The sequence below is a fragment of the Lissotriton vulgaris genome, chromosome 10, assembly GCF_964263255.1.
Source record: "Lissotriton vulgaris chromosome 10, aLisVul1.2, whole genome shotgun sequence".
NCBI lineage: Eukaryota > Metazoa > Chordata > Amphibia > Caudata > Salamandridae > Lissotriton > Lissotriton vulgaris.
In genome coordinates, this window is record NC_141698.1 from 844619890 (window position 1) to 844645535 (window position 25646).

At 41.5% G+C, this 25646-nt stretch overlaps 1 protein-coding gene across 1 annotated transcript in view; it reads left to right on the forward strand.

Moving 5' to 3' along the window:
- Positions 1-25646, forward strand: part of CUBN (cubilin) — a 1372460-nt gene that overhangs the window by 232155 nt on the left and 1114659 nt on the right. Inside the window, exons 18-20 of the mRNA XM_086941783.1 lie at positions 8250-8406; positions 13450-13628; positions 17505-17670. Coding sequence (XP_086797909.1) covers positions 8250-8406; positions 13450-13628; positions 17505-17670 — 502 coding nt within the window. The remainder of the gene's footprint in view (positions 1-8249; positions 8407-13449; positions 13629-17504; positions 17671-25646) is intronic.

Below are 25646 nucleotides of genomic sequence, written 5' to 3' on the forward strand. Positions count from 1 at the left end.
TCCAAAAAGCATTTACAATGCAATAGGTCTCGCAATTGCAAAATTTTGAGCTATTGGCATTGTAAATGGCTGTGCCTTTTACAATATTGAAAGGCATTGCCATTTACAATACCAATAGGTCAAAGTCTGGCAAAAGCTAGATCTATTGTCTTGCAGAGCCTGGTGTCCCTAAACCGGGTGCCGCCATCACCAGTAAAGTTAAAAAGACATTTTTACTGAGCGCAATTTCCCTGAAGCACGGGTGCCGCAATCAGCATTCAAGTTTATTAAAAAAAAAAAAAAGCTGAAAGAAAGCGCGGTGTCCCTGAAGCGGGTGCCGCGTTCATCTTAAAAGTCATTTTTAAAAAAAGCATTGCCATTGTACCATGAGTGCTGTGGAGGTAGGCGGCAGCCACTTTTAAAGTTAGAGTGGCATACCGCTCCATACGAGAGGCGGATGCCATTGTCCTGTGTGGTCATTCTGCAAATACAAGAAGCAGCCACTATTGTCCCCATTAGTCAATAAACAAAATAGTGCTCACTTACTTATAATGCAGAAAAAGTAAAAGATCCAGTCATTATGGGAGGTAACAAATGCAGACAAGGCTGTACCAAGGAGGGACTAACAAGCCTATTTACGAATCGGAAGCCAGCATTACGAAGGACAATGACACAAGCCAAATACAAATATGGGCGGAGAGTGGGCGGGGCTTCAAACACATACTCCAATACAGCATGCCTCTCAGAGCAACACATGCACGCTGTCCCTAGATTCGACCTAAAAAGGGGTCCGGAAAATGAGCCGGTAAGGCAAGTTGTTTATCACAGGAGTGTTTTCTGGAAACATTTTTAATTATTCCTTTCACCTTTTTCAACAGATGTATGAGTTTGCACAGTGTGTGTAAATATAAGTATGCATTACTTTATTAGTATCTGTGAACGGAAAGCTTTCTGAGAATAGGAAGAAACGTTGAGCTGGACTGAGGAAGTCAACGAAAAAGAACCTTGTATATAACAATGAACGTCATCCTGTATTAATAGTATTCCCTTGGCTGAGACCAAAATACATTTTCTGCAGTGGTATTTTGGCATTGCATGATTTCAGACATTCACATTGTTTCATGGTTTATTTCCTGTTAAACAAGTCTCGTGGGCTGTGAATGGTGTTCCTTCCTAAGTATGTGCCCCCCAAAGAACATCACTTCATCACTGATACTTTGGCTAGAATGTGTAATTTGTGGAGGTTAAACTTGTTATTTTTCATAGGTTCTCATTAAAGATTCATGGGCTTGATGTATTGGAGATTTTTAACCATTCTGGGTCTACGGAGAAATATGTTGATACATAAAGACCCAACTTCTCAGTGGCATTAGATGGCCTCTTTAGAAGCTGTTGACAGTTTTTGAATTGATGAACATTGCTGTTGGCTTCGAGCGGCCAGCATCAGGGTCAATGATTATCAGAGGGGAGACTGGTTCACAGATCTACAGACTCTTCTGTCAGGGAGCTGAAACTCATATGAGTGTATGTATATAATGCTTGTTGTGTGCCTGTGTTTTCAGGTGCAGGGCACCTGCACTCATTTATGGGGACCGGGACTTATTTTTTATTTAGAAACAGCAAGAGAGAGAAGTGAAGATAAGGGTGAAAGTAGAAGGAAGAGAAGGATAGGAAAACGCTGAGAAAGGGAGAAAGCAGGGATGAAAAAGAACCTGCAAGAGTGAGTCATGAAGTGTAGGTTGGTTGAAGAAAAAGGCATGCGATGAAATCAACAATAGGAAGCATTAGTATTCAGCAACCCTTGCATCAGACTCAGATAATATACAGGCCCTTTCAGTTATCTTTAAAAAAAAACACTTATGAATATGGTGCTTCATCAGCTTTGGCCCCATATACCTTTGATTGTGAGTTAATGCTCCTGAGTGACAGGCCTCTGTCGTGAGTTCTTTCCACTTTTAATTCACATTGTTATTAGCGAGGCTCCTCCGCAATGGCGGAGTAGCGTCACCCTACTGGCTCAGCCAGCAGCTGAAAAAAGCAGCTAAACAATAAAACAATATTGTTTTATTTTCAGCTGCTGGCTGAGCCATCGTGTGTGGGGATGAGCAGAGAGGAGTATTGTGAGTGCAGTGTCATAGAGTGGTGTTGTAGAGTGGCCTAGACTGAAGCGCCGTAAAGTACAGTGGTGCAGAGTAGATTGGCCTAGAGTGCAGTGGCATAGAGTGCATTGATCTTGAGCAAAGTGTCATACAGTGCAGTGGTGTAGAGTAGAGCAGTGTAGAGTATAGTAGAGTGGCAAAGGGTGGATTGGTACAGCGTAGATTGCAGAGGTGTGGAGTGCAGTGGCGTAGAGTGGAGTGGCACAGAGTGGAGCAGAGTGGCTTAGAGTGCAGTGTCCTAGAGTGCTGTGTCAAAGAGTAGATTGCTTCAGAGTAGATTGAAGTGGCGTAGAGTGGAGTGGTGCAGGATAGGGTGGAGTGGTGTAGAGTAGAGTGGAGTAGCACAGGGCCGTGTGGAGTGCAGTGGTGCAGAGTAGATTAGAGTATCTTAGAGTGGATTTGCATAAAGTAGAGTGATGCAGAGTAGAGTGTAGTGGCGTACATTGCATTGGTGTAGAGTTAATTGGTGCATAGTAGAGAACAGTGGCATAGAGTAAAGAAGTGCAGAGTAGAGTGGCCTAGAGTTTAGTGGTGGAGAATGCAGTATTGCAGAGTAGAATGGCGTAGAGTGAAGTAGCATAGAGTGGTACGGTGCAGAGTAGAGTGGAGTGTTGCAGAGCAGAGTTTCATAGAGTGGAGTGGTATAAAGTGCATTGGTGTAGAGTGCAGTTGAATAGCCTGAAGTAGGATGCAGTGGCATAGAGTGGAGTGGCATAGAGGTCAGTGGCATAAAGGTCAGTGCAAAGAGTGCTGTGTTGCAGAGTAGCCTCTTGAGTGCAGCAGTGTATAGTAGAGTAGTGTTGAGTGCATTGGTGCAGAGTGAAATAGAGTGTAGAGTAGAGTGGTGCTGAGTAGAGGTGCATGGAGAGCAGTGGCATGAAGTGCAGTGGTGCAGAGTAGAATAGAGTGGCGTAGAGTGCAGTGACAGAGGACTGTGGTGTAAAGTAAGGTGGTGTAAAGTGCAGCGGCATGAAGTGGATTGTTGCAGAATGGGGTGTAGTGGCTTAGAGGGCAGTGGTGTGCAGAGGTTAATGTGGAGTTTAGGGCATAGAGTGGTGCAGAGTAAAGTAGAGAGGCTCAGAGTGGAGTGGCACAGAGTAGTTTGTTTCAGAGTAGAATGTAGTGGCATAGAGCGGAGTGTTGAAAGATAGAGTGCACTGGCTTAAAGAACAGTGGTGTTGAGTGCAGTTGAGTGCAGTGGTGCAGAGTAGATTAGAGTGGTGCAGAGTAGATTGGCATAAAGTGCACTGCTGTAAAATGGAGTGGTACAGAGCAGAGTGCATTGCCATAGAGTGAAGTGTTGCAGAGAAGAGTGCCATAGAGTGGAGTAGGCTAGACTGGAATAGTGTAAAGTGCTGTTGCGAAGATGCAGTGGTGCATAGTAGAGTAGAGTGGGGTAGAGCACTTTGACATAGAGTAGAGTGGTGCAGAGTAGAGTCGTGAGGTGTAGAGTGAAATGGCGTACAGTGTAGTGGTGCAGAGTAGAGTGCAGTGACGCAGTGTGGAATGGTGTCAAGTGGAGTGGCGTAGTATGGAAGGGTGTAGATCACAGTGCAGTGGCATGGAGTGGTGCAGAGTAGAGTGAAGTGAGGTAAAGAGAAGTATGCATGGTGTGGTAGTGCACTGCCAGCACAGACAACACATCTCCAAATGGCCATTACATTTGCACAGCCATACAGTTTTACTGATAAAAGTATACAACGCCTAAACGATAATATGTGAAAATGTCATCTCCTAGTGTATTGATTTGTTTTGATAGTATTAACATATTTGTTCGCACCACACTTCTGAATTCCCCAAAGATGTGCTTCATTTGTGCTTTCCTAATTCTTCTATATTCTGAAATATCTGCACAGTTTATTTACAGACATTTAAATTGGTTAGAGTGCTATGAAAAAATAACATTGTACTAACTTCTGCCAGCATACCCACATTAGAAAGATTGTCACAAATCCTCTCACTTTGAGGTCGAAGAAAGAAAAGTATACACCAAGATCCCTCCAAGGCACAGTGACATTTAACCTCTGACTTTTAATGCACAGCACATGTGACAAGATAAGAACAAGATTTAAAGGCGTCTATAGAGAAAGCAGTACTGATGGTAGAATACAATAAATATGTAATGAGCCCCAGAAGGGAAGAACTCAAGATGTACAGCATAAAAGAAATAAAGCCAGCAAATAGAAAGCACCACAAAACACAAAGCTAATGATAAGCAATGGGCGGAATGCATTTCCAGGGAATCTTTCCAAATAGCCCTAAGATGTTGTTAGCAAAGAGACAGCTGTGCTGTCTAATAAGCTTCGACCTAAAAAGATGCACGTGCTTATTTCTTTTTAAACTGTATTCGATTTCTTGAAACTACTGTTATTTTACTTTCAGTTCTCTTTCGACCCCCTCACAACTCACGTGGAAGTGTCCCAGCACCGGCGGTGTGAAAAGTAGTTTGCCACCAGTTTGTTTTTAGTTCTTTATTTTGGAAGGTTTTGAATATTTTATTTGTTTTCTACAACAACATCTTAGAGAGGGAAGAATAGGGAAATTTTTTCCAGACTGACAACAGACTCCTCACAATGTTATCGGTTGTTATCGGTGGTGTAAACCTTGGAATTCCCTCAGTCGTGCTAGGATGTTGCGTATTCCCACTGTTCTGATTTCTGTGTGCAACCTGCTGCAATCCTCTTAAAGGAAGAGCCAGATTTGAGGCATTTCAATAGAAGGTGAGATCAGCATATTCATATTATATGCAGACTGTTTTCAAAGACTTTTACAAAGGAAGGTGGTATATTTCTAGGAATTTTAAATGATTTTTTTAGCAGTGGGTGGATTTTTGATCAACATTTGCTGAAGCTCCGTTAATCAGCTGGATCCAGGAAAAAAGATGACTCCTGACGCTATTAACGTTACAAACAATTTGAGACAGTTTGTGATTGTGGTATGTGAACATTTAGAGCCTTTGATTTTTAGAGAATTACAATGTTATATTAGTCTCTCCATATGGCATGTGGTATATGAAAATGCACATATTGCATACATGGAAAACAGAATTATTTCAAACAATGGTTCTACCTTCAAATAGAATCAATGATTAATGTATTCTTTGGGGTAGCGAACTGAAGCAATAGCATGGAGAAACCGTGTTTTAAAAAGTTGAATGATGTCGGCGTTTCTAGGCTGCAAGCAGGTTTAGCCAGTTCCATCCCCAAAGAGGATGTCCATTCTGCATCCTTGAATAAAGATACTATTTCAAATATACTTAATGAGTTACCCATCAGAAAGAATGTTGATAGGGTAATTGACATACTTGGTGTTGTTGTTGGGCCATAGATTGGCGGTTCTGGAACCCTAAATTGGATGCGACCACACTTAGGGGTCCATTATGATATCAGGCGTATTGCCTCCGCCAGGCTGGCGGTAGCCACCACCAGCCAGGCTGAGGCAATCGGCCCGATATCATAACCAGATTTACCCCCGCCATATTAGAATGGCGGGGGGGACCACGGCGGACGAAAAGACCGTCCGCCGCTTTTCCGCCCCGGTCGCCTTGCGGCCGGGGCGAAAAAGGAATAATATGGTGGCGGTGTCTAATAGACACCACCAGCCATATTATGATGTCTGGTTTACAGTGCCTTTCCGCAGCGGCAATGCCGCCACGGAAAGGCATGCGGTCTTCACTCTCGGGGCCAGCTGCGGGCCCCCAGAGTGAAGTACAGGTAGGGGGTGCACATGGGGGGTACCTGTTGTACCCCCCTTCATTGTCATTTACAAAGCAGCAGGCACCGCACGGTGCTTGCCGCTTTGTAAATGACAATGTGAAAGTGCATTTTCAGCATTGTGGCGGGCGGTGCAGAGAGCACCGCCCGCCACAATGCTGAAAATACAGGGTGTGCCCGCCACTGTGGCGGGCACATCCTAATAGCACCCCCGGGACCCCCGCCCTTATGGCGGGCGGTCCGATTTACGATGGGATGACGGGCGGGCAAAGTCATCCTAATGAGGCCCATGATGTGGTCGCAAACTTCCATTTTTAAATGGGAGCTTTTGTGGCGGGCTGAAAGCTCCCTCAGCACAATCTGCCATTGGAAACTGAAAGTTTTTAAACATACCTGCACATCACGGTGCCTGCCACACGGTGCACGAATGTTGCCCACCAGTCCCATATGCGGAGGGCCAGGGGAATGGGGCCCTGATAGGGGTACCCAAAGTCGCTTTTAGACAGACACTCCATTTCGGTTCCGACATGGATTGGCTGCCGGAAACCAACATGTTATCCTGACGGCGGAGCCGAGCCTGGCGCCGCCGCCATTGAAGGGATTACTATTCTGCTCCCATTCCGACGGGCTCACAGAGCCCATCAGAAGAGAAGTGGAATCCCCAAATTAGGCCCATTGTCTGTTTTTAATTATTTAAAAAAATAATTACAGAGGAACACTGAAACTATGAGCTTCTTGTATTTTCCTTTCTTCAGTCGTTTTTAAAAAAAGGTAATTTTAAATATAAAGCAAATGCTTGTTAGACCTAGACAATCTCTGATAAGTTCTGATAAGAAAGGGTCAAAAGAATTAGGAAAAATGGGTTAGACCGTTGTGGATGCATCTGTTCATATGATGTTACAATCGCTGATGTCGGCAAACTGAAAAGACACAGCATTTTAGCAAAGTAAGTTTGTTTTGGTATTGGGCAGGAATTGCTAAATGCTAAGTTCTAATTCAAGTTGCAATAGATGTGCTCAGATGAGCATGCTACTTTCTGTGCTAGCTTTATATCCTGTTCTGTTCGATTTTTGATCTAGGAAATTCATTTGATTAAATTTAGCAATGATTACGCAGCCAACGATTGCTGCACGTTTTTGCTAATGACACACTGGAAAACAGTTATCCAAAAATGGCAATGGAATAGGGGACTCTGTTAAATATTGTTTGTTAAGGACACGCTATATGCGTAGTTAAGATATTAGATACATGACTGAAAAGAATCTGGAGATCTTTCACTTCAGCAGAAGATAATATCAAATACTCTAAGTTTATTAATTGATATTCTGAACATGGATGGGTGAAATAATATTTTTGTAAGATGAGACATTTTCTGTCGTGATTTTTGTATTTCTTTTTGATAAATTCAGCTTGACCACATTTTGAATTCTTGTTCTTCATTTAAATTTTTTTAAATAATATTAATGATAAAATTGACCATTTTCAAGTGGGCATACTATTGCATCATGATAAGTTGCTCGTTGGTCATCAGATACAGAGTATTGCATTCTTTGATTAAGGTATCAGCGTCATCTAACAGAATAAGTTCATTTATAAATGTAAGGAGCTATTTACAGCATCAAATATGTATTTTAAGGCCTCCTTAAACAGCTTTAAGACATGCGTCCATACATGAAGGTAAGGTTAAGGATGAGGGAATATAGGTGCCTGGAGATGGGTTACTGGGGAGATGGTTAAGGTAACAACATGATAGCATGACATGTACAGTTCAGCTGATGGGATGAAGTTGGGAGAAGATGAAATGTGCAGGTTGGTTGAGGATTGGGAGTAAGCTGAAAGCAATTTTCTCATGATTCTTTTGTTTTATAAAAGTGCCCTTGAAGTTGCTTTGTTTTGTTGCCGTGAACAATAGACAATATTTTACCCAAAAGCGCTTCAACGCCTTGTCACATAGGAGCTATATAAATGCAATTGCAATTAAGAAAGCTTCCATGAAGAACTAGATTTTTTTGACATTAAGGTTGGTTTGGTTAGGTTGGGAAAACAAAATAAAGTTAACTTGCAGTTTGGACATCTGTCCTTTTCTCACATTCGCGAGAAATATAATTTGAAAAATGGGTTCTTAAAAATTAAGGACTGATGTGAAATGAGGAATGAGAGGAGCCGGATTTTGACAACCCAGATGTTGCTCTACCGATGTATACATAACATATTACCAATTTCAAACAATTAGCAGAGTTACTCTCTATGCCTGGGTACTTCTTTTTTTTTCACAGTCACATAAAAAGTGCTTCTGTTTTTATCTCATGGTAAAATTACCTTGAGGTGAGCAAATGTTCGATCCCTGTTATCCCACCTCATCTGTTTCCATTCTGATTCATTGTGGTCTTGTTATTAGGTCCGAGATGGTGCAAGTGAGACAAGTTCATTGTTCGGGAAATACTGCAACAGTACAATTCCTGCCTCCATCACTTCAAGCTCCAACAATCTATGGGTCAGATTTAAATCTGATACTTCTGCAACAAAAGCCAAATTCAGGGCAATCTATCAAATTGGTAAGCAACATCCTCCAAATAATTATGACTGTTTTGTTGTTATGGCAGCATTATTCCTATTGTATACATGATGATTTCGATATAACATTAAACCCCTAATCAGGTGTTATCCATCCTTCTCTGCCCATCTGACTGTCAATCCACCAAGCCATCACTCCATACTTCTTTCTATACAGTTGTCTATTCTCCCTTCCTCTCTCCCTCTGTTCCTCACCCCCTACCTCCCTTCCCATCCACCCTTCACCATGTGTGTAACCCATAACATTTCTTGTTCTGCTGTGAGGTGTCACATAGACACTTTTCTGTCACTAACTGGTTTCTCTTCAGATAGACACTAAGGGTCTGATTTGGCACTTGGAAAGTGGCACTCTCTTGTCCATCTTATTACAAGTGCATTGAGATAAAATACACTTGTGATAAGGTGGACAGAATATCCTTCATGTTTGTGATGGAGTACCTGTCTGCCAAACTCTAAATCAGGTTCCAATATATGCAGCCTTGACGCTTGGTGCCCAAACAAAGTATTAACCTGTCGCATGATTTATGATTTAGATTGACTCTGGTTAGTGAGAACGCCTTATACCAATGTTAATTCTTTTCAAGCTGTTTTAAATATATACAATGTGATATTTTACTGTGCCTATTAAGTAATAATTAATCTTTACGGCTCAAGTCACAATACATGTAATTGACAATTTACTATTTAGGTTTCTACCTACGTTTAGAGTACATTTCTGACAATCGTGGAATTCACAAAGGATTTCACAACCATCTTCGCGTGGGAATCTGCAACCGTTATCGAGTCCCTCGAATAGTTACTTAAATCTTTTGTGAATCTCTTTCTGCTCAAATGCTTTACCACATATATGTGAATTTATGCAGGCTACCTGTTGAAGTGCATTGTCTTTTCGTCCTTTTTTCTTCAAAAGGATACATTTCCCTAGCAAGAAACGACTTCCACCACAGCCTCTAAGTACAAATTTACATTTGTGTTCAAGGTGGGAAATTGCTTGCATTTGATTGTAAATTCCCTCAAATTTGTACGTTTGCAAATTGGCACCTAGTTTAACAGATAGTCCCATCCAAACATGCCCATACCCTCCCATTTGAAGAGACTTACTGCCAGGAAATATTAAACCACATATAACGTTTAAAGTCAGTAAATTGCAATGCAGGTATAAATTCACATTTTCTGAATATTATTGATAATATATTGATAATAATTCAGAAATGGAGGTATTTGTGCACCTATTGTGATATAGGTGTAGAAATAGCTTTGTGAATGGGGCCCTGGATGTCTAAATTGGATCATTAATCAGTGACTCCCAGCTCCTCCACTGACTGATGTGATGCATGCAGGAGTTGTTTCTCTATTGGAGCGAGGGGGTGTTGACCCCCTACTGTGAGCCACAGCACCAGAGACAGATTGCTTTAAACCCATTTATTCTTCCTGAGAACCGGCATTCATCTTTTCCCTATTCGATGCTGGGGCCACAGTGCTCTTGCCTAGGAAAGATTTGTTGGGATAACCACTAGGCAGCATAAACTGAACTGCACATGTGAGATTGTCCAATGTTTTCACTATGGCCAGCCTCACATGCGCAGTTCAGGCTTCCAGATGCAATGTTACCAGGGAGGTGACACAGCAGAGACATAGCCCAGTCATTCTCCGAAGCAACATTGTCTTTGCCTGACCCATCCAATCCTGGCACTGCTCTTCTGCTGTTTAGTATTATAAACAGCATCAGAGCAGTGTTTGTATTGGCTGTGATGCTTAGGGGCTTATCTCATAGGGGAACAGCATGCACACATTGTCAGCCGAGCAGCATGACACGGGACAGTCCAGATGCCAAGGTAAGATTTATGGGGCTTTTTTACAGTCTCCATGCTTATAACAGACGTTAAATGCTTTATAAATAGAATGTGCCCTGATCACCTCTGCAATACAAATTTCATTCTGCGCCTAGTGCTGTAAAATGATGCGCGTACTGCAAAGGTGATCGGGGCACATTCTATTTATGAAGCATTTACTATGCGTTATAAGCATATTTAAGTTTTATACGCCCCACACCTTTCAGAATGTGCTAGCCACCTCTGTATACATGATTCCTTATCCCCAGGTGGATTTTTCAGAAGAAGTAGGAACCAACAAACTCTAGTCACAGTAGTAAAACCCACCTCTCCCTTAATCTTCAGTTTCTTGAGAAAGCTGAAACCTTGTGGTAGTTCAGGTATGACCCTAGCAGCTATCACACAGAGGTCTGGCTCTCTGCACTTCCACTGTCAACACCCACTGCCTCAACCACTAAATGCAAACAAACTGCTAACAAAAATATGGTCTAGATTTGCTCGGGATACTACCGACCTAGCAGTCTCAATGAAATAGCAACCCTTAGTATAGAACACATTAAAAATACAAAATTAACAGCAGTGCTTGAGATGGATGGACAGAAGTGCAGTTTCTCGCTGCCCTAAATAGAATGCTTATTTCCTAATGGGAAGTGTCTGTACTCGCCCATTGATAGTAATGCATCTCTGCTGAGAAGTGGTGGCACAGTACTTATCAGAGGTAATGAGTGCAGGTAATTAGCACCTCAGAGTATGTGCCCGTTAAGTGCGCCTGTCATCCAAAGGCCGTCGCAAGCACTACCTCGGTAGTGCTGCGCACGTCCGTTGGCCAACGTGGCCCCGCCCAGTCGATGGAACGCCCCGCACCATGGCGGAATTGCCGCCGCGGTAAATGGGTTAAAACACTGTTTGACAGCGTTTGATGCCCCACAGATGCCAGTTTTAAATCTCAATCGCATCAGGGATCTACCCTTGCCTTTAATCTGCACTTTTCATCTTGCAGAAATGACCATTAAATCTTATCATTTTGCTGTATAATTGGCCTTATGGAGCTAGAGTTTGCTCTGGTAGTGCATTCTCTTGCATCAGCTTGATATTAGAGTGAAGTGTACTTTCACAATAACGTTAAATATGGTTCATTATGGCGGTCAGAGAATGGGAACTGAAGATTTACTAATAACAAATGGGTTGTTCAGTCTCATTGGCATAGCTTGGGTGTCATGAACACTTATGCAACCCCAAACAAATGTCATCGGGGAGCAGTGGGTCAATCACTTTCCTGAACCTCTGTGGCACTGCACCTTCTGCACTAATTACAGATGCGCTCCTGTTTACGAGTCTCAGTGTTCCCAATTCAACCTGTCTTTCCTTCTCTCCTCTTTCTTGCCATGGCCCGCTCATCCCCTTCCTCTCTTTAACTCTCTCCTCCACATCCCCTTTATCCGTCTCTCTCTTCCTTCTCTTCTGTCTCTTACTCTTCCTTAACTCCTACCTCACATTATAATTTCAGCCCCTTTCCTTTCCTCTTCTCTTGCCCTTTTTTGCTTATACTTACATTGTTTCTCTTTCTCTCTGATCCTTATCTCCTATTTCCATTCTGTTACATTTTCCTCTTGTCCTCTTCCTGCTTTCTTTTACACCCCTGTTTCCTTTAATTCATTTCCTCTTCTACCTTTCTCCTTTATCTTCTACTCTCTCTGTATCCCACCCCTCCCATCCCCTCCAAAGAGTAAACACAAAGCCAGCCCGGGCAGGCAGGGCAGCCTCAGAGGCCACGGTGCCACTGCAATGGCTGCATCACTGTTAGCTATGCCCCGTTCAGTGTTTGTTTAATAAAGGATACATTAATTTGCAATATTATTAAATGACTGCTTACCTAAAGCACAACTCCCCAATCTAGTTTACATTCCAGACAGTATGCCTCATTAAGATTTTGGCAGGCGGGATACTCCATCACAAACATGTCAGATACCCTGTGTGGTTTATTATTATGGTATTTGTAATCTGATTGGTTGTTCAACGCTTTTGATCCAGCATCCCGTATGCCAACCTCAATATAAGGCTGTAAGTCTCCTATTTAGAGTTTGGCAAATCATATATTCCATCGCACATGCAACAGTTTGGCAATATTTTAGCAGACAGGATATCCGCCACATTTTGACTGAGAATCCTCTGACATCAAACGTCAAATAAGGTACTTAATCATATTGGTCAAGTCTTGCAAAACTATTTTAAATAGTTGCACAAATGGATAGTATTTTCATACATGTCAGGTATAAACCTTTTTCGTCTAACCCTACCTTTGTGAAATATCAGCTTTCCAGAAATTTCACACAGTCAGGGCCAGGAAATGATGGTTTGCTCATAATCTAATCTTTTAAATTTTATTTTCAAATGGAAAATATTTATTATGTGAATTCTTTTCTTCCTATGGAAACCCTATAAAAAATATGGGCTTCCATGGATGAATACATTCTGTACCAATTACTCTTAGATTTTTCAGATGTAAACTTCCTAGTGCAGTAGGGAAAGCATGGTAATTGTTTGTGAATGTTCACAAGGCTAGTAGTACTTTAAAAGGCAGATCCTAATTGCCTGCACTTCTTTAATTTGAAGTGAGCATCCACACTTCACACCAGGGGCTCAATACATTTAGGTCATGGGCACCCTTCAATATCAAAGAGGCTCTTCTATATTTCCTTATCTGGGAATACCCACTGCTTGAGGCGGCTGTGAAAACAGTCTGCATTTTATGGGTATTGGCTAGACGTTTGTGAATTTGACCCTTTGTCATTGTAGGTCAACACATAGAAACCATTTCTTAATGTTTCCTATTGTGGTACTCCACTTTGGAAAGGTTTAGTGCTTTCCTACTAACCAGGATTGCAACAGTAAACTTGTTTGTCGTCTGGAATATTTTGTACTGAATATTGAGTTACAAGAATGTTGTTTCCAAAATATCAAGGATCAATATATCAAAGAGGTAAGTGCATATTAATATGTATAAACAAACTAATCTAAGCTACACATCTATGTAAGTTAAAAATAATTTGTTGAGATACAAATATGTGGCGTTAAGTAAAGAAACTCTATACTGCACATACAAACTTACCACAATATTTGTCTGATTCAATATTGCAAAGCTTCGATGATAAAGAAGAAATTATTAATAATTGTTGTGTGCTTGCTTTTCAGCCTGTGGGGGAGTGCAATCTGGGGAGGGGGAAATTCGATCCCCTTACTACCCCAATGCTTACCCCCATGATAAGATCTGTGAGTGGATCATTACCCAGCCTGAAGGAGAAGTCGTCCGCCTCACCTTCACTGGTTTTAGCATGGGGAACCTCACTGACTGCGGCTCTGGATATGTAGAGGTACGCCTAGGATCACAACATCATGCATCTCTTTATACATTTGTGTGGAACACAAAATACTTTGTATTTAATTGTGATTACCATAGAAAAAACAGGAAATTACTATTTGCACCGAAAGAAAAAACAATTACAATAATGTGAATGTGATGCGAACGTGTCTACAGGGAGATACAAACCTGGCATGATTTGCTTACTGTTACTTGATTAGCACTGGTACCTACCCAAGAAATCATTTAAAATTGGTTATTTACCATATAACTACAGGAGTAACATACTGACAAGAGATAGTAACATGAAGTGGCAAGAAGAAAAAGCAAACTATTGCTAAATGGAGACCTGTCATGTGATTGAAGGTCCCTTCTTTCTTCTCTACCTTCCGCTCTTCCTCTCCTAGGTCTGGTGAAGTTGCACCAGAGTCATCCGCATGATCCTGTTACATGCCATGTGATTTTCAACATTGACCAAACTTGGAACAGTGTGGGATGAACCTAAGCAGAGGGGTTGTCATGCGAAGCCTGTTTTAAAATCCAGCCACACTCCCAGACGTTGGCACAATTGTGCATGCTGGTGGAAGCAATCTATGGCTGATTCATTCAACGCTTTGTTGTAAATCATTTCATTGTTCATGCTTGCTTTAATGATCAAGGATGGTTGTCTTCAATGCTTACTCTAATTTGGTGATTGCAGACAGTAGGCACTGGCATAATGTTTTGGAGAGCAGAACATATTTTTCATAATCAGACTTTGACCCAGAGTAAGAGAGAGAAAGGCAGGTACGGGATCAAAAAAGGAGAAAGAGCAAGATATAGAAACATAGACAAGCAGAAAAAGCAAATATGAGAAAGAACGTGCAGGGTTTTTTGAGTAGGGCGTTGATCTCGGCGTGCTTCCACATTGTTTTAAGAAGGATGTATTATCTTCATGTAAAAAAGTCTGTCAATTGTCAATATATAAACAAGAATCCAAGTAATTTTCTCTATGTAATATACTTTTAACCGAAATCAACCGAGCATGTGAAAGCTAGTATTTAGGTCTCACTGACAGGTAGCTTTTAGTTGTCTTTTGTAAAAAGACCTATTGTGGACTGCTATACCAAAAGCGTTGTGCTTTGGGCTGACCACTTGCTTACAAATGATCGACTTTCTTGTCAGTCTCATTAGCTTGGTTCTTATTTCATATCCGTCCAAGCTTTTGTTGTATTCTTCCATCCCCTTGAGCCCAACTTCTTTATCATCCTTTTGATTTGGTGTCTTTTATTCTTTCACGGCTCACAACATTTTTCTTTTTCTTTCAACACTCCAGGGGAGTGCTTATATTTTTATGCTCTCTCAATTGTGTGCTGCTTTCCACTTCAAATACCCACCACAATGCGCCCCATATTGCTCACTCCTCCTCTCACCACATCATGTCAATTTCTTCCTGCTGCCCAATTCTTTCTGCGTCTTATTATCTTTCTCTTTCCACTCTCTGCCTCAAGCTCCGTTGTAGCTAACCCATCACTCCTTGTTGCAGCTGTGGCCTAGACATCTTCCCCACATGCTCCCTCAAACTGGTCTCCTGTTGCTCCCCCACACCGCCCATTGAGGTCCTTCAAAAAAATATTTTTGAATTTGTTGGAGTATCAGGCAGTTCCTAGCTCCTTCCAGCTACTCTATGCGATCCCACTCTGTTGCTCCACTGTATGCCACGCCACAGAACACCACCCTACTCTATGCCATTGTACCCTACCCCACTCCCCTCTAAGCCACTCCATCATACGTCACTCTACTCTGTGCAACTCCACGGCACCCCAGTCTATGCCACTGCACTCTACACTAGTCCCCTACATGCTATTCCAATATACGCAACTCTATCTCGCTACTGCACTCTTTGCTATTTCACTCTATCCACTCTACTCTAAGCTGTTGTACTGTTTACCACTACACTGTACCTCACTCTGCTGTATACCACTGCACTCTACGCTATTCCACTGTATGCTAATTTACTCCACTGCACTCCAATCTATGCAGTCCACTCTTTGCCACACTATAGTACGCTATTCCACTGTTCACCATTCCACTCTCAGTCACTTCACTGTCCAAAAATCCAGTCTACACCACTCAAATGAATGCTATTCCACTGTAGGCCTCTCCACAGTACCACATTTCACTCTACTCCATCTCTGGAACACTATACTCTATTACAGTGTACTTTATGTAAATGTAGGATACTTGTAAAGCGCACAGCTGCCCATCACCGGGGCGTCCCGGCGCTGTATAACGCTGTGGAACCCTTCCTGACTCTCCCTGTGAGATGCCCCTCCTGGGCACCCCCAAGGTGAAGCCAGGCATCCCAGTGTTGTAGGGGCCGTTGTGGAGATTAAGCAAGCTATTGCCCAGAGTTGCAGTGTGGGACCCCATGATTAGAGTAGGCACTGAGGCGAGAATTATCGAGTCCGCAGACAAATGAGCCCAAGACCATGCAGCGTCGGGAATTGAACCCTGGTCCCGGGCCAGCCCTCTGCATGAGGGTCTGCCGCTCTAACCATTGAGCCTCACTCCTCCACACTATTGTGCCACACTCCACTTACTGGCACTCCACTCGACGGCAGTAAACTCTATGATGCTGAAAACATTTTTATTGAAACAAAACATTGAGAGTCAATGAAAAAACAAACGTTAAACATCTTTTATAGTTAGGAAAATTGTATTTATTCTTTCTATACAAACCAAACATGATATAATTGTGCACCACCTATAAAGTAATAGAACTTTATTTATTCTTTAGCTACAAACATAAGTTAAAATATAAAAAAAATATATTTCTAAACTTATACGTAATACCTTTAATTTACAATTTACAACACCTTCAAATTATTATAACTCATGCAGCTCCATACACAGTGTATTCAATTTAACAACCGCGGTATATTAACTATAACTTGCACCTTCTCCATGCACTGCTTATATTATATCAGTTATTCCATCTAAAATAATATTATTAACAATAATAGTTATGGCATTGCAAATCATAATTTTGTGAGAACACTGCATTGGCAAAATGACGAGTTACAGTTAATGTGGTGCGGTTGCCGAGTTGAATACACTGTGTATGGAGGTATGCAAGTTATAGCAATTTGAAGATGTTTATTTATCATTCCAATGGGAGGCCTAGATAATGTATCATAGCCTTTCTTTCAGCTAATTAGTCTGTAAGCATGACAAGTCATTCAGATAATGGCAGCCCCAGCCCACTGTAGCAAGGCAAAATCAGAACATTCTGAGCATCACAGGAGCACTTTCAAACAACGTTTATCTTAACCATTGCTTTGTTTAATTTCTGTTGCTGAAAAGCAAGCATTCTATTTGGACTCGGTGTCCATTGTTACCTCTGCCTTGCTGGCAGACTCTTCAAAATCATAAATGTTTACTCAATTAACATACTTTTAAACAAGTTAAAGTCTGTTTTTTTCTGATATCCTGCTATAAGCTACATAAAATAATGCTTTTCACTTCTTTTAACAACAAAAATTTAACAGAGCATAGTCTACTATTTCACATATTGTTTTTAATGAACATTTGAGTGTTTGAATACAGATAATTGCACTGAAATGAGCATATCATAAAAAATACAAAATTGTTAACATGCAAAATGTCCCTGCATTACAATATTGAGGTTCGGGTGACATTTACCAACTTGGTTTACAATCTCACCTCAATCTCTTGAGGAAATATTGAATAATGTTACAGAGTTACCCGTTATGTATTCTAAATATATCGAACACCAGGGTTTTCTTTAATGGGAAGCATGCTTTCAGTTCACTGTAAATGTACAATTGAGGTAATGTTTGATCTGAAATATGTATGAATAGTGTTTGATATTTATATTTTCTGTTAGGTCAGAGATGGTTCTTCTATTGATTCTACCTTAATTGGAAAATATTGTGGCCAATCTTCGCCTCCACCTATCCGATCTACACAGAGATCCCTGTTTCTGAAGTTCAAGACGGATGGTTCTACTTCCTACCGGGGCTTCATGGCTCAGTTTAATTCTGAGGTCAAAGGTAAGGGCAACTAGTACTTTCTGAAGTCTAAACATAGCTAAATTATTAACATGGATTATCCTGAGATGAAAATGTTCAGGTAGTTCAGTTTTCATTTTTATTTGATTGTGAATTAACATTTAATATCTTTAGATCTAATTGGTCTTTTATAAGATTAAAGGCTAGACCTGCTTAAGATCCTAAGAGGTGCCCATGGTGGAGAGGCAGTTCAATATTACTCACACCACATAATGATATTTCCAGATTATACCAAATGTGGGTAGAAATCCTTGAAGAAGTAAAAAATAAACTTACTGGCATGGAGATCAGCTACATGTTACTCTACCCTGATGAACCCAAAGTTCTTCCAGGGTAAAGCCTTCTTCTTGGACCGTATGGAGGCAGCATATGTGTGTGGAGGATAGACAATCTGCCAAACTGGGACATGCATCAATGAGAGAACAATACACGCATACGTGGCCCCTTGGTGCTTGTGGTCACATGAGAATGCAGCAAAACCAGAAAAAATGTCAAAACAGAAAAGACTTTGCTCGCCCCAGGGTGCAGGAGCAGACTGGGAAAACAGTATTGAGACTGTGTATCCTCAGAGGCAAACGTGTCACTATAGGATTCCCACTGGAATCCTTACATGGACTTCGAGAATCCAAAGGGTAGTGCAGCAAACAACCTTCAGTTTGTAATGCTTTATAATGATCCAAACTACACATCCAGAATCTCAACCTATGAGCATCCTACAAAGATCCCTGGTTACGTTGTACAGGATTCTCAATAAATACAAGACTGCCATCAACATGAGTGAGTATCAAACTTTTACATTTCTGGTGTGTACCACATGCTCCTCTTTCTATAATGTGTCAATCTCATCAATTTTTCCAATTGGCCATGGGCTATGATTCCCATGCACCTGGCTTTCTTTGTTTGATAATTGTTCACCAGATTAAGGTGATTTTCTGATTTGTGCTGGACAAGTTTGGGACAGCTTGTTGTCACCTTGGGAACTCATATCATATATATCTCAAAAGGCTGACAGATATATCTTGTTGAAAATGTATGGAAGGGGGTGTTGGGTTTGATAATTTAATATATTATTTTGATTACATTTAATGGTCCACTCTTCATCCAGGTGCTAGCAATTGATATTTGCAGATAGCTACTCAAACACCATCTTCTGAATTATACTGCACATCACCTTCACCCCTCTAGGATGTATGGTCAGTCAACCTACTATATTCTACTCCTTGCCAGTACAGTTCTTGTCCTTGGATCTGAATAGCCTGAACTTTTGGATCAAATCTACATGCACTCAACATCTTCCTTCTGCAAGAAACCCATCTGGCTGGGACCAACTGCTCCCTCCTGGGCCAATATAAGTTTAGAAATGTCCTCCATGAGGGCTCACCGGGGAATCCGGGGGCAGAGCTGTGTTACTGAGGAATTCCTCCTTTCACATCCAAAAGGTACAGCGAGATACTCATAGAAGCTATGTCAAGGCCTCTGGAACTCTCAAGTAGCACACTCTTACCTCCCTCAACATATGTGGCTTCCTTCCATATCAGCCACTTTAGAGAATTCAACTGGAACCTCAACTGCTTTTCATCCAAAAACAGGGCTAGTTTAGGGTCCTCCCCTTTCTATAACGTTGCCTCTCCTTTAGACCTCTCAGATGTGTGTCAAGCACTCCACCTCACACTGACAGCATGCACCTTCTTTAGGGGCACAGAGCTTGTGTTTCTGATTTGACCATTTCTTCACATTACTGGCTGATTCACGAAATACTTCCCCGTTGCAACTTGGATCACTCCCCAGTCTTACTAACCTAGGCAACCCCGAGCTATGCTGACTGAAGCATTTTAAGGCTCAATGAATGATGAATTAATATCTTATTACTCATTTGACAGAGGAAATGGAACTCTAACTGCCATGGGACTATGGGATGCATTGAAGCTGGTGCTCTGTTGGCGTGCCAATCAGTACATTTCTAGGTTGAGGAGATAGCACTGAAAGACAACAGCCACCTCTCAGAAACAACTGTTTGATTTTGAGCTCAAGTTTAGTTAGACCGGTGACCACAGCAATCTTCTTCTAAAGGGGGCAACAAATCACCATGCAACAAACATGGGCTGATGAATCCAAGACATCTGGTGTGCATCACCATCTCAAATGTCTGAGGCTAAGAACAAACCTGGCAAACTACTCTGCTGGTTTAGCAAGAGAAATACCTATATTGTCACTCACTCAGGCTTGCTGGTTACTGAGGAAAAGCAGAGAGCATCTTCCTTTACTTCCTGTTGCAAATTACTGTACAGGTGGGTCCAGAACAGCAACATTGCCCTCTTCTTGTGACCCTCCACAGAGATTTGGTGCTTTGGACACCCTTCCATATGTCTATTTTGGAACGAGTAATCATCACTACGGTGGTATTTGTATCCACACTGCTCTACAGCTTACAAAACTACCTTTTTCACATCCCATCCTCCATCTTCCAAAAACAGAACACACTTCTGCAAAGCTTCTTACCGGAGACTGTGGGGGAGTGGGGTAAGACCCCTGAAGTCTCCATGAACAATAGTTACATAAAATAACATGATAATGTCTGGGCATGATTGGCATTACCCCCAACAATAGGGCTTTTACTTAGTGGTTATTAAGCAATGGCTGTAGGGTCACATATTTAACTCTGCATAACCCGAATGGCAATGAGTCATTGAAGAAGGATCACCCCTACACTTTCCCTGTGGAGGACCTATCACTCCAGCATCATCACTTGCCACCACACTTCTTAATGCCATCTGGCAAAACTCCTTCTGTGCACTCAAGTGGCATACCATAATCATTGGGGAAAATCCCCCACTGGTCTGGGCTTTGAGTGCTTGACATTCCTCCTTGAATGTTTTGAGGAGATGGGATAGTATAAGAATTTCAGGGCTCAACTACAGAACCTCTCAATGACACTTCCAGTCTTTTTCAGATTTATAAACCAAATGCAACCTTCCTAGATTCCATTTATACTGACAACTTCAATCCAGACATGCTATTACTTCTCATCTTAGAGAAGCATGTGGAATTGCTGACATTGACCCATTGAAAGCAAAACTTACTATGGGCCACCTTGCTGGAAAGAAAATCTTTCAGATTCAATGATCCCTGATAATTAACTCCACCAACACTTTTCCTGAACTACGTGAACCTGGGAGGGAGAGCCTGTTCAGCTGACAGCTCACTGAGGGGAACAGGTTTGACACATTCATGTTACCCAAACAGGTTGCCATATCCTCTCGTTACTGGCTCGTACAATTCAAGAGTTTATTATTAATCTGTCAAACTCTGGTAGGTGGCTCTGGTCACCTCCCAACTGGCCTGAGATGTAACTGCCTCAATGAAACATTCTTTCACACAGTGTGTTGAAGTGTCAGGTCATCCAGGGATATTCAGTGAGGATGTCTGATTCTGGTTTAAGTTGTTGGACCTGCCACCCCCTAAACTCTCTATATTGCATGCCCTTGCGTTCATACAAGTCAATCAATACCATAAGTGAATCTGTGGCCTAATATTGGCTCAGTCTAACATCATTCTGCATTGGAGAGCCAGGGCGATTTTCAATCATCCATAAGCCTAAGATAGACTTGTCTAACTGTCCATAATGGTGATGTATAACTACAATGAGTCTGCACCATTATCCATGTAGATAGAGTAACTCTGGCACTGCTATTATCCACTGCTACACGACATATTGACTGTAGCTGTTAGATTAAGTTATTATTGTTATCCATCACTTCCAGAGGACATGTATCTAATTTAGATAACAAGAAAACTGAGTTTTAAAAAAGATAGAACATTGCTAGGAGAAATATACTTTAGAGAAAAGCATTCATGCTGAATTGTCTTATGAGTTAATTTATTTGCACTGTTAAGACATTATTTCTTTACATGAATAGATGTGATGTCCTAACAAATACTCCTTATTTTTGTTATCTGAATGTTCTATGATGCTTGTTCAAGCACTGGACCAGCAGTTGATCATTTGCTCATGGCTTATGCATGATCTACATTAATTTGTTAAATAGTCTACCTATTCCCCAGTGTTCTTGTTCATGTCCACTTAGACTTTTCCTCAATGAGAATATTTTGAAGAACTAATATAGTTAGCAATAGATATTTTGTGTTTCTGGCCCAATCCATTTCACTCCTCCTTGCATTCATCTACCGATTTGTGTTACGTTTGTACCCTATTGGTGAAATCATGATCACCTCCTTTCGAAAATACCTGGTTGCATCATCTTGTCTTCTCTTATTGCGCCTCCTTTCCTGATCAATGTACACAATCATTGCATCTAAATGTATATCATGTACTTGCCTTTGGCGCCAGATCTTTTAGCACATACCTGTAGTCATGGTTTAAGTGTATTTCAATCCCCGAAGTGTTTGATTTTGGGGCCGAAGGCAGAACATATGGCTGTGCATTTCCTATACAACACGTTTCCAAGCACAATATTCTCTCCTCCCTCTTCCAGTGTTTGGATTATTGTGGGACCCACAGGTTTGCCACAAATTGTAATTCATTCAATGATGTGTTAAGAGTTAGCTATGGGAAACGCTTCAGGGCCCACTCCCCATCCCTGCTAGACATGTATTTTAAGTATACCTTTTTGGCATCTCTGATAGAAACTTCGATGATAGTTCAATGTCGTCAGGTCATAAAACTGCTTTGTACACTATACTATAGTTTTTCTCATTACCCTTTTTCTCCATTAAGGTCTGTTAAGTATATATTCATAGTGTTTTATGTGGTGCATGTTTTATGTTGTATTGTTCACAGTGGTATATTATTCATTTCCCTTGCATGGTAGCATGTTCTCGATGGGGGATCTTTTGTAGGAAACTGGGAAGGCGACTGAATGTATTTGGTGTTTTTCGCTGTTTTCGTTATTTTTTTGAAAGACATTTATATAAGGTATATATAATAATTAATTAACTAATAGTCTCTTTTAAAGGATAGTGTGCAGGGAAATCGGGTTCAGGAGATATTTCTATTTTTGGGTGGATACGCCATAGGACTGTCCCATTTTTCTCTTCAATGACGTTCGTCGTCCACTGTTCAGCCTGGATAAAGCTTTGTATATGTATGCATCACAGTGTGATGAGATGTGGAATGGTGTGTATAAAAGATTTATTAGAGTGGAACTAAATTATAAATCCTTGTAGTGCATAAGAGTATTGTCAGTTTGGCCTCATGTTGCCAACTGTATGGCTCAGTTGCAGTGTTGCACTCGTGAAGATGTGAGGGCTCCATCCAACATGTTGATATTTGAAAGTGTGTCCTGGGGTGTGATGGTGTTCTTCAATATCTTGTGCTACTGTGCATCCCATAAAGCTGTGATTAGGGTTATTGAACATATTGTTGATGTGTTTGAGTGGACTCCTTAGAGTGGGCTGATGAGCCTTTGTTGTGTTTGAGCTATAGTGATGTATGCATTATAAATCTAGCGACTCTCTATGCTTGAGTTTGCACATGTGTAGGTGTAATGATCTTCTGCAGATATTCCAGGTGTTGGGACGCAGTTTTTTTATGTTGGCATGGGGGCTGCTTCTTTACGGAGTGGGGCTCCCCACTTCATGTTTTCTGAGTTATTGCACCAGGTTTTGCATTGTAATCTTTGACACTCATTTTAAAAGTAGCATTTTTAAATTTAGTATTAAAGTTGGCAGCTCAACGCCACAAGGAAATATTGTTTGGCTATCGTTTGCTAATTCTCGCTTTAGCGAGGACCAGGCAGCCTGGCACTATTTAATAAGTGCATGTGCTTGTCTTCGAGTACTGTATTTACAGCGGGCTAAGGGCTTACCTGTTTCCAGCTCAGGCCTGCCATTTTGACAGGGCTTCAGAGACACCTCTTTAATGATGCGCAGAAGTGTGATTTTGAAAGATAGCTCTGGCGCTTTGGGCTTAAACCCTGTCCTGCTCTGGTCTGCATGCCACTTATCGCTGCCTCTGATGTAGGGTTCAGATGAAGTCAGTTCTGCCTCACTGCGCATGATCAAGCACAGGATGTGGGCACTAGGCCCTTTGTCATGAATCCACCCACAGGTACGCCCTTATTTATTTCACATGCAGTATTGTTTCACTTTAGAACATTAAGTTATTATACTGCTGCCACATGACCACATGCGACTTCTGAAACTTTTTCACGCTATCCGGATCCTCACCAACCACTGACCCACCCCCCTTCGTTTCCCCTCTCTCCACGCCTCACTTTGGGCACAAACGTTTTAGTATCTGTATTTAGCAAATGTGTACATAATATGTATATGAATGAGGATGTGAATAAATAACATCACTCATCTAAAAAAAAGTGTTACTAGTTTGATTTCGATTTTTTTCAGGAACTGTACTCTGTTTTTAAAAAAAAAGTGAAACTGGGACCTCCCCTTTTTTATGTAATCACCTGACTAATAAGCTGGACATAAATCTTAATGTAGCAATACCTGAGATCACTAAGCTAACTGCAAGTTTAGGGGTGTGGTTATTAGGGATGCAGGAATGCTATAAAGTTGTTAGTCAGCTTAAGGTGTACTCTTCAAGGGGACCCTTGCTAACAACAATTTTGCCTCTAACTGGGACAGAAATTAAAGGTATAATCAAAAGGCTCCAACCTGCCATATTGTAAACTGTGAGGTTCTATTGGCAAGAAGGTCTATCACTCAATATTTAAACTATTATCAAGTTTATAAAGCAGTCCGGTGCAATTTATTTCCTACTTGAGGCCAGAGGAAGTCTGCAGAATGTTTTCAGCCCTGTGTTTCACTTTGGTTTCAATGATTCAGTTTATTTGTGTTGTCTAACTGGGAAGTTTGCGTCATTCCAATGACTAGATCTGTTTTAAGTTTTATTGTTTCTGTTTTGAATATAGTACGTGTATAGCCTAATAGTGCAATGTAGTGTGTTCATTGAAGTAACATCTGTGGGTTGTTGAAAGATCCCTAAAAGCATGTTGTCTCTATTGAGACTTAGTTATTTTCATCCCCATTGATTATTTTTATTTCATGTACTTGCTCACACTGATTGATTTGGCGTGTGGCTACTGTGCCAAGGGCAGCAATAGGATAGTGGGCAGTTCTTTTTCATGCTTCCTTAACCCTCCGATTTCTTGCTGAAACCCATGAAAACCTGACACTTAAGGTCAAACATTAAAATAGTTTGGGGAAGACACCACGTAATCAGTGGCAACGACTAGTGACATTTAAAAGTAAAAGTTAGGTATGACTTTTATGTAATGAGTGATGCGGGCAAGTTTAATGAGCAAACTTGGGGTCCAGGGAGGAGGAAAAATTGAAAAAAGATTGGCAAGTGGTGTATTTTAAAGCAAACTAATTTAGTGGTAAAACAAGGCTTATCGAGCAGTGGGAACATACAGTTGGAATATTAAACACAAAAACTGCCTCATATCTTACTGCATTAATATGTTCAGCAGTTACTGGAAAGGGGCGACCACTCGGTCCCCCCGAACGTATGGTGGAGTACCCCGATCCCCCCGGGAAGCCATTTTGGGCGGGAGGCGAGTCTTGGCTGGTATGCCCGAAGCGGCGTAGCCGGGGCGTGCCTTTGCCCGCCCAGGAGAGGGTTGTCCTAGACACCGACACCGCTAGCCACCCCCCGGAGGCGGATTGGAGGTGGGTCCACACCCGCCCGAAGAAGGAGAAAAGGAGCGACAAGCCAAGGAAGCATCCTCTTGTTCCTGTGCTCTGAAGCTGCACCTCCCCGTTGCACGTGAGCTCGAGACGGAACGAAGAGCCAATTTTGAGGATTTAATTTTGTGTTTCTTCTTTCAGCGAGTTCGGAGCTTCCTGACCTAGGACCTTGAGGAGTATACGTGGACGATGCCTAGCAAGAAGGTCGGAAAGAGGGTCGGGACCGACCAGATGCTTCGTATGCTGATGAAGGACATAGCGGACATGAAGAAGCAGATGGCGGCAATGAA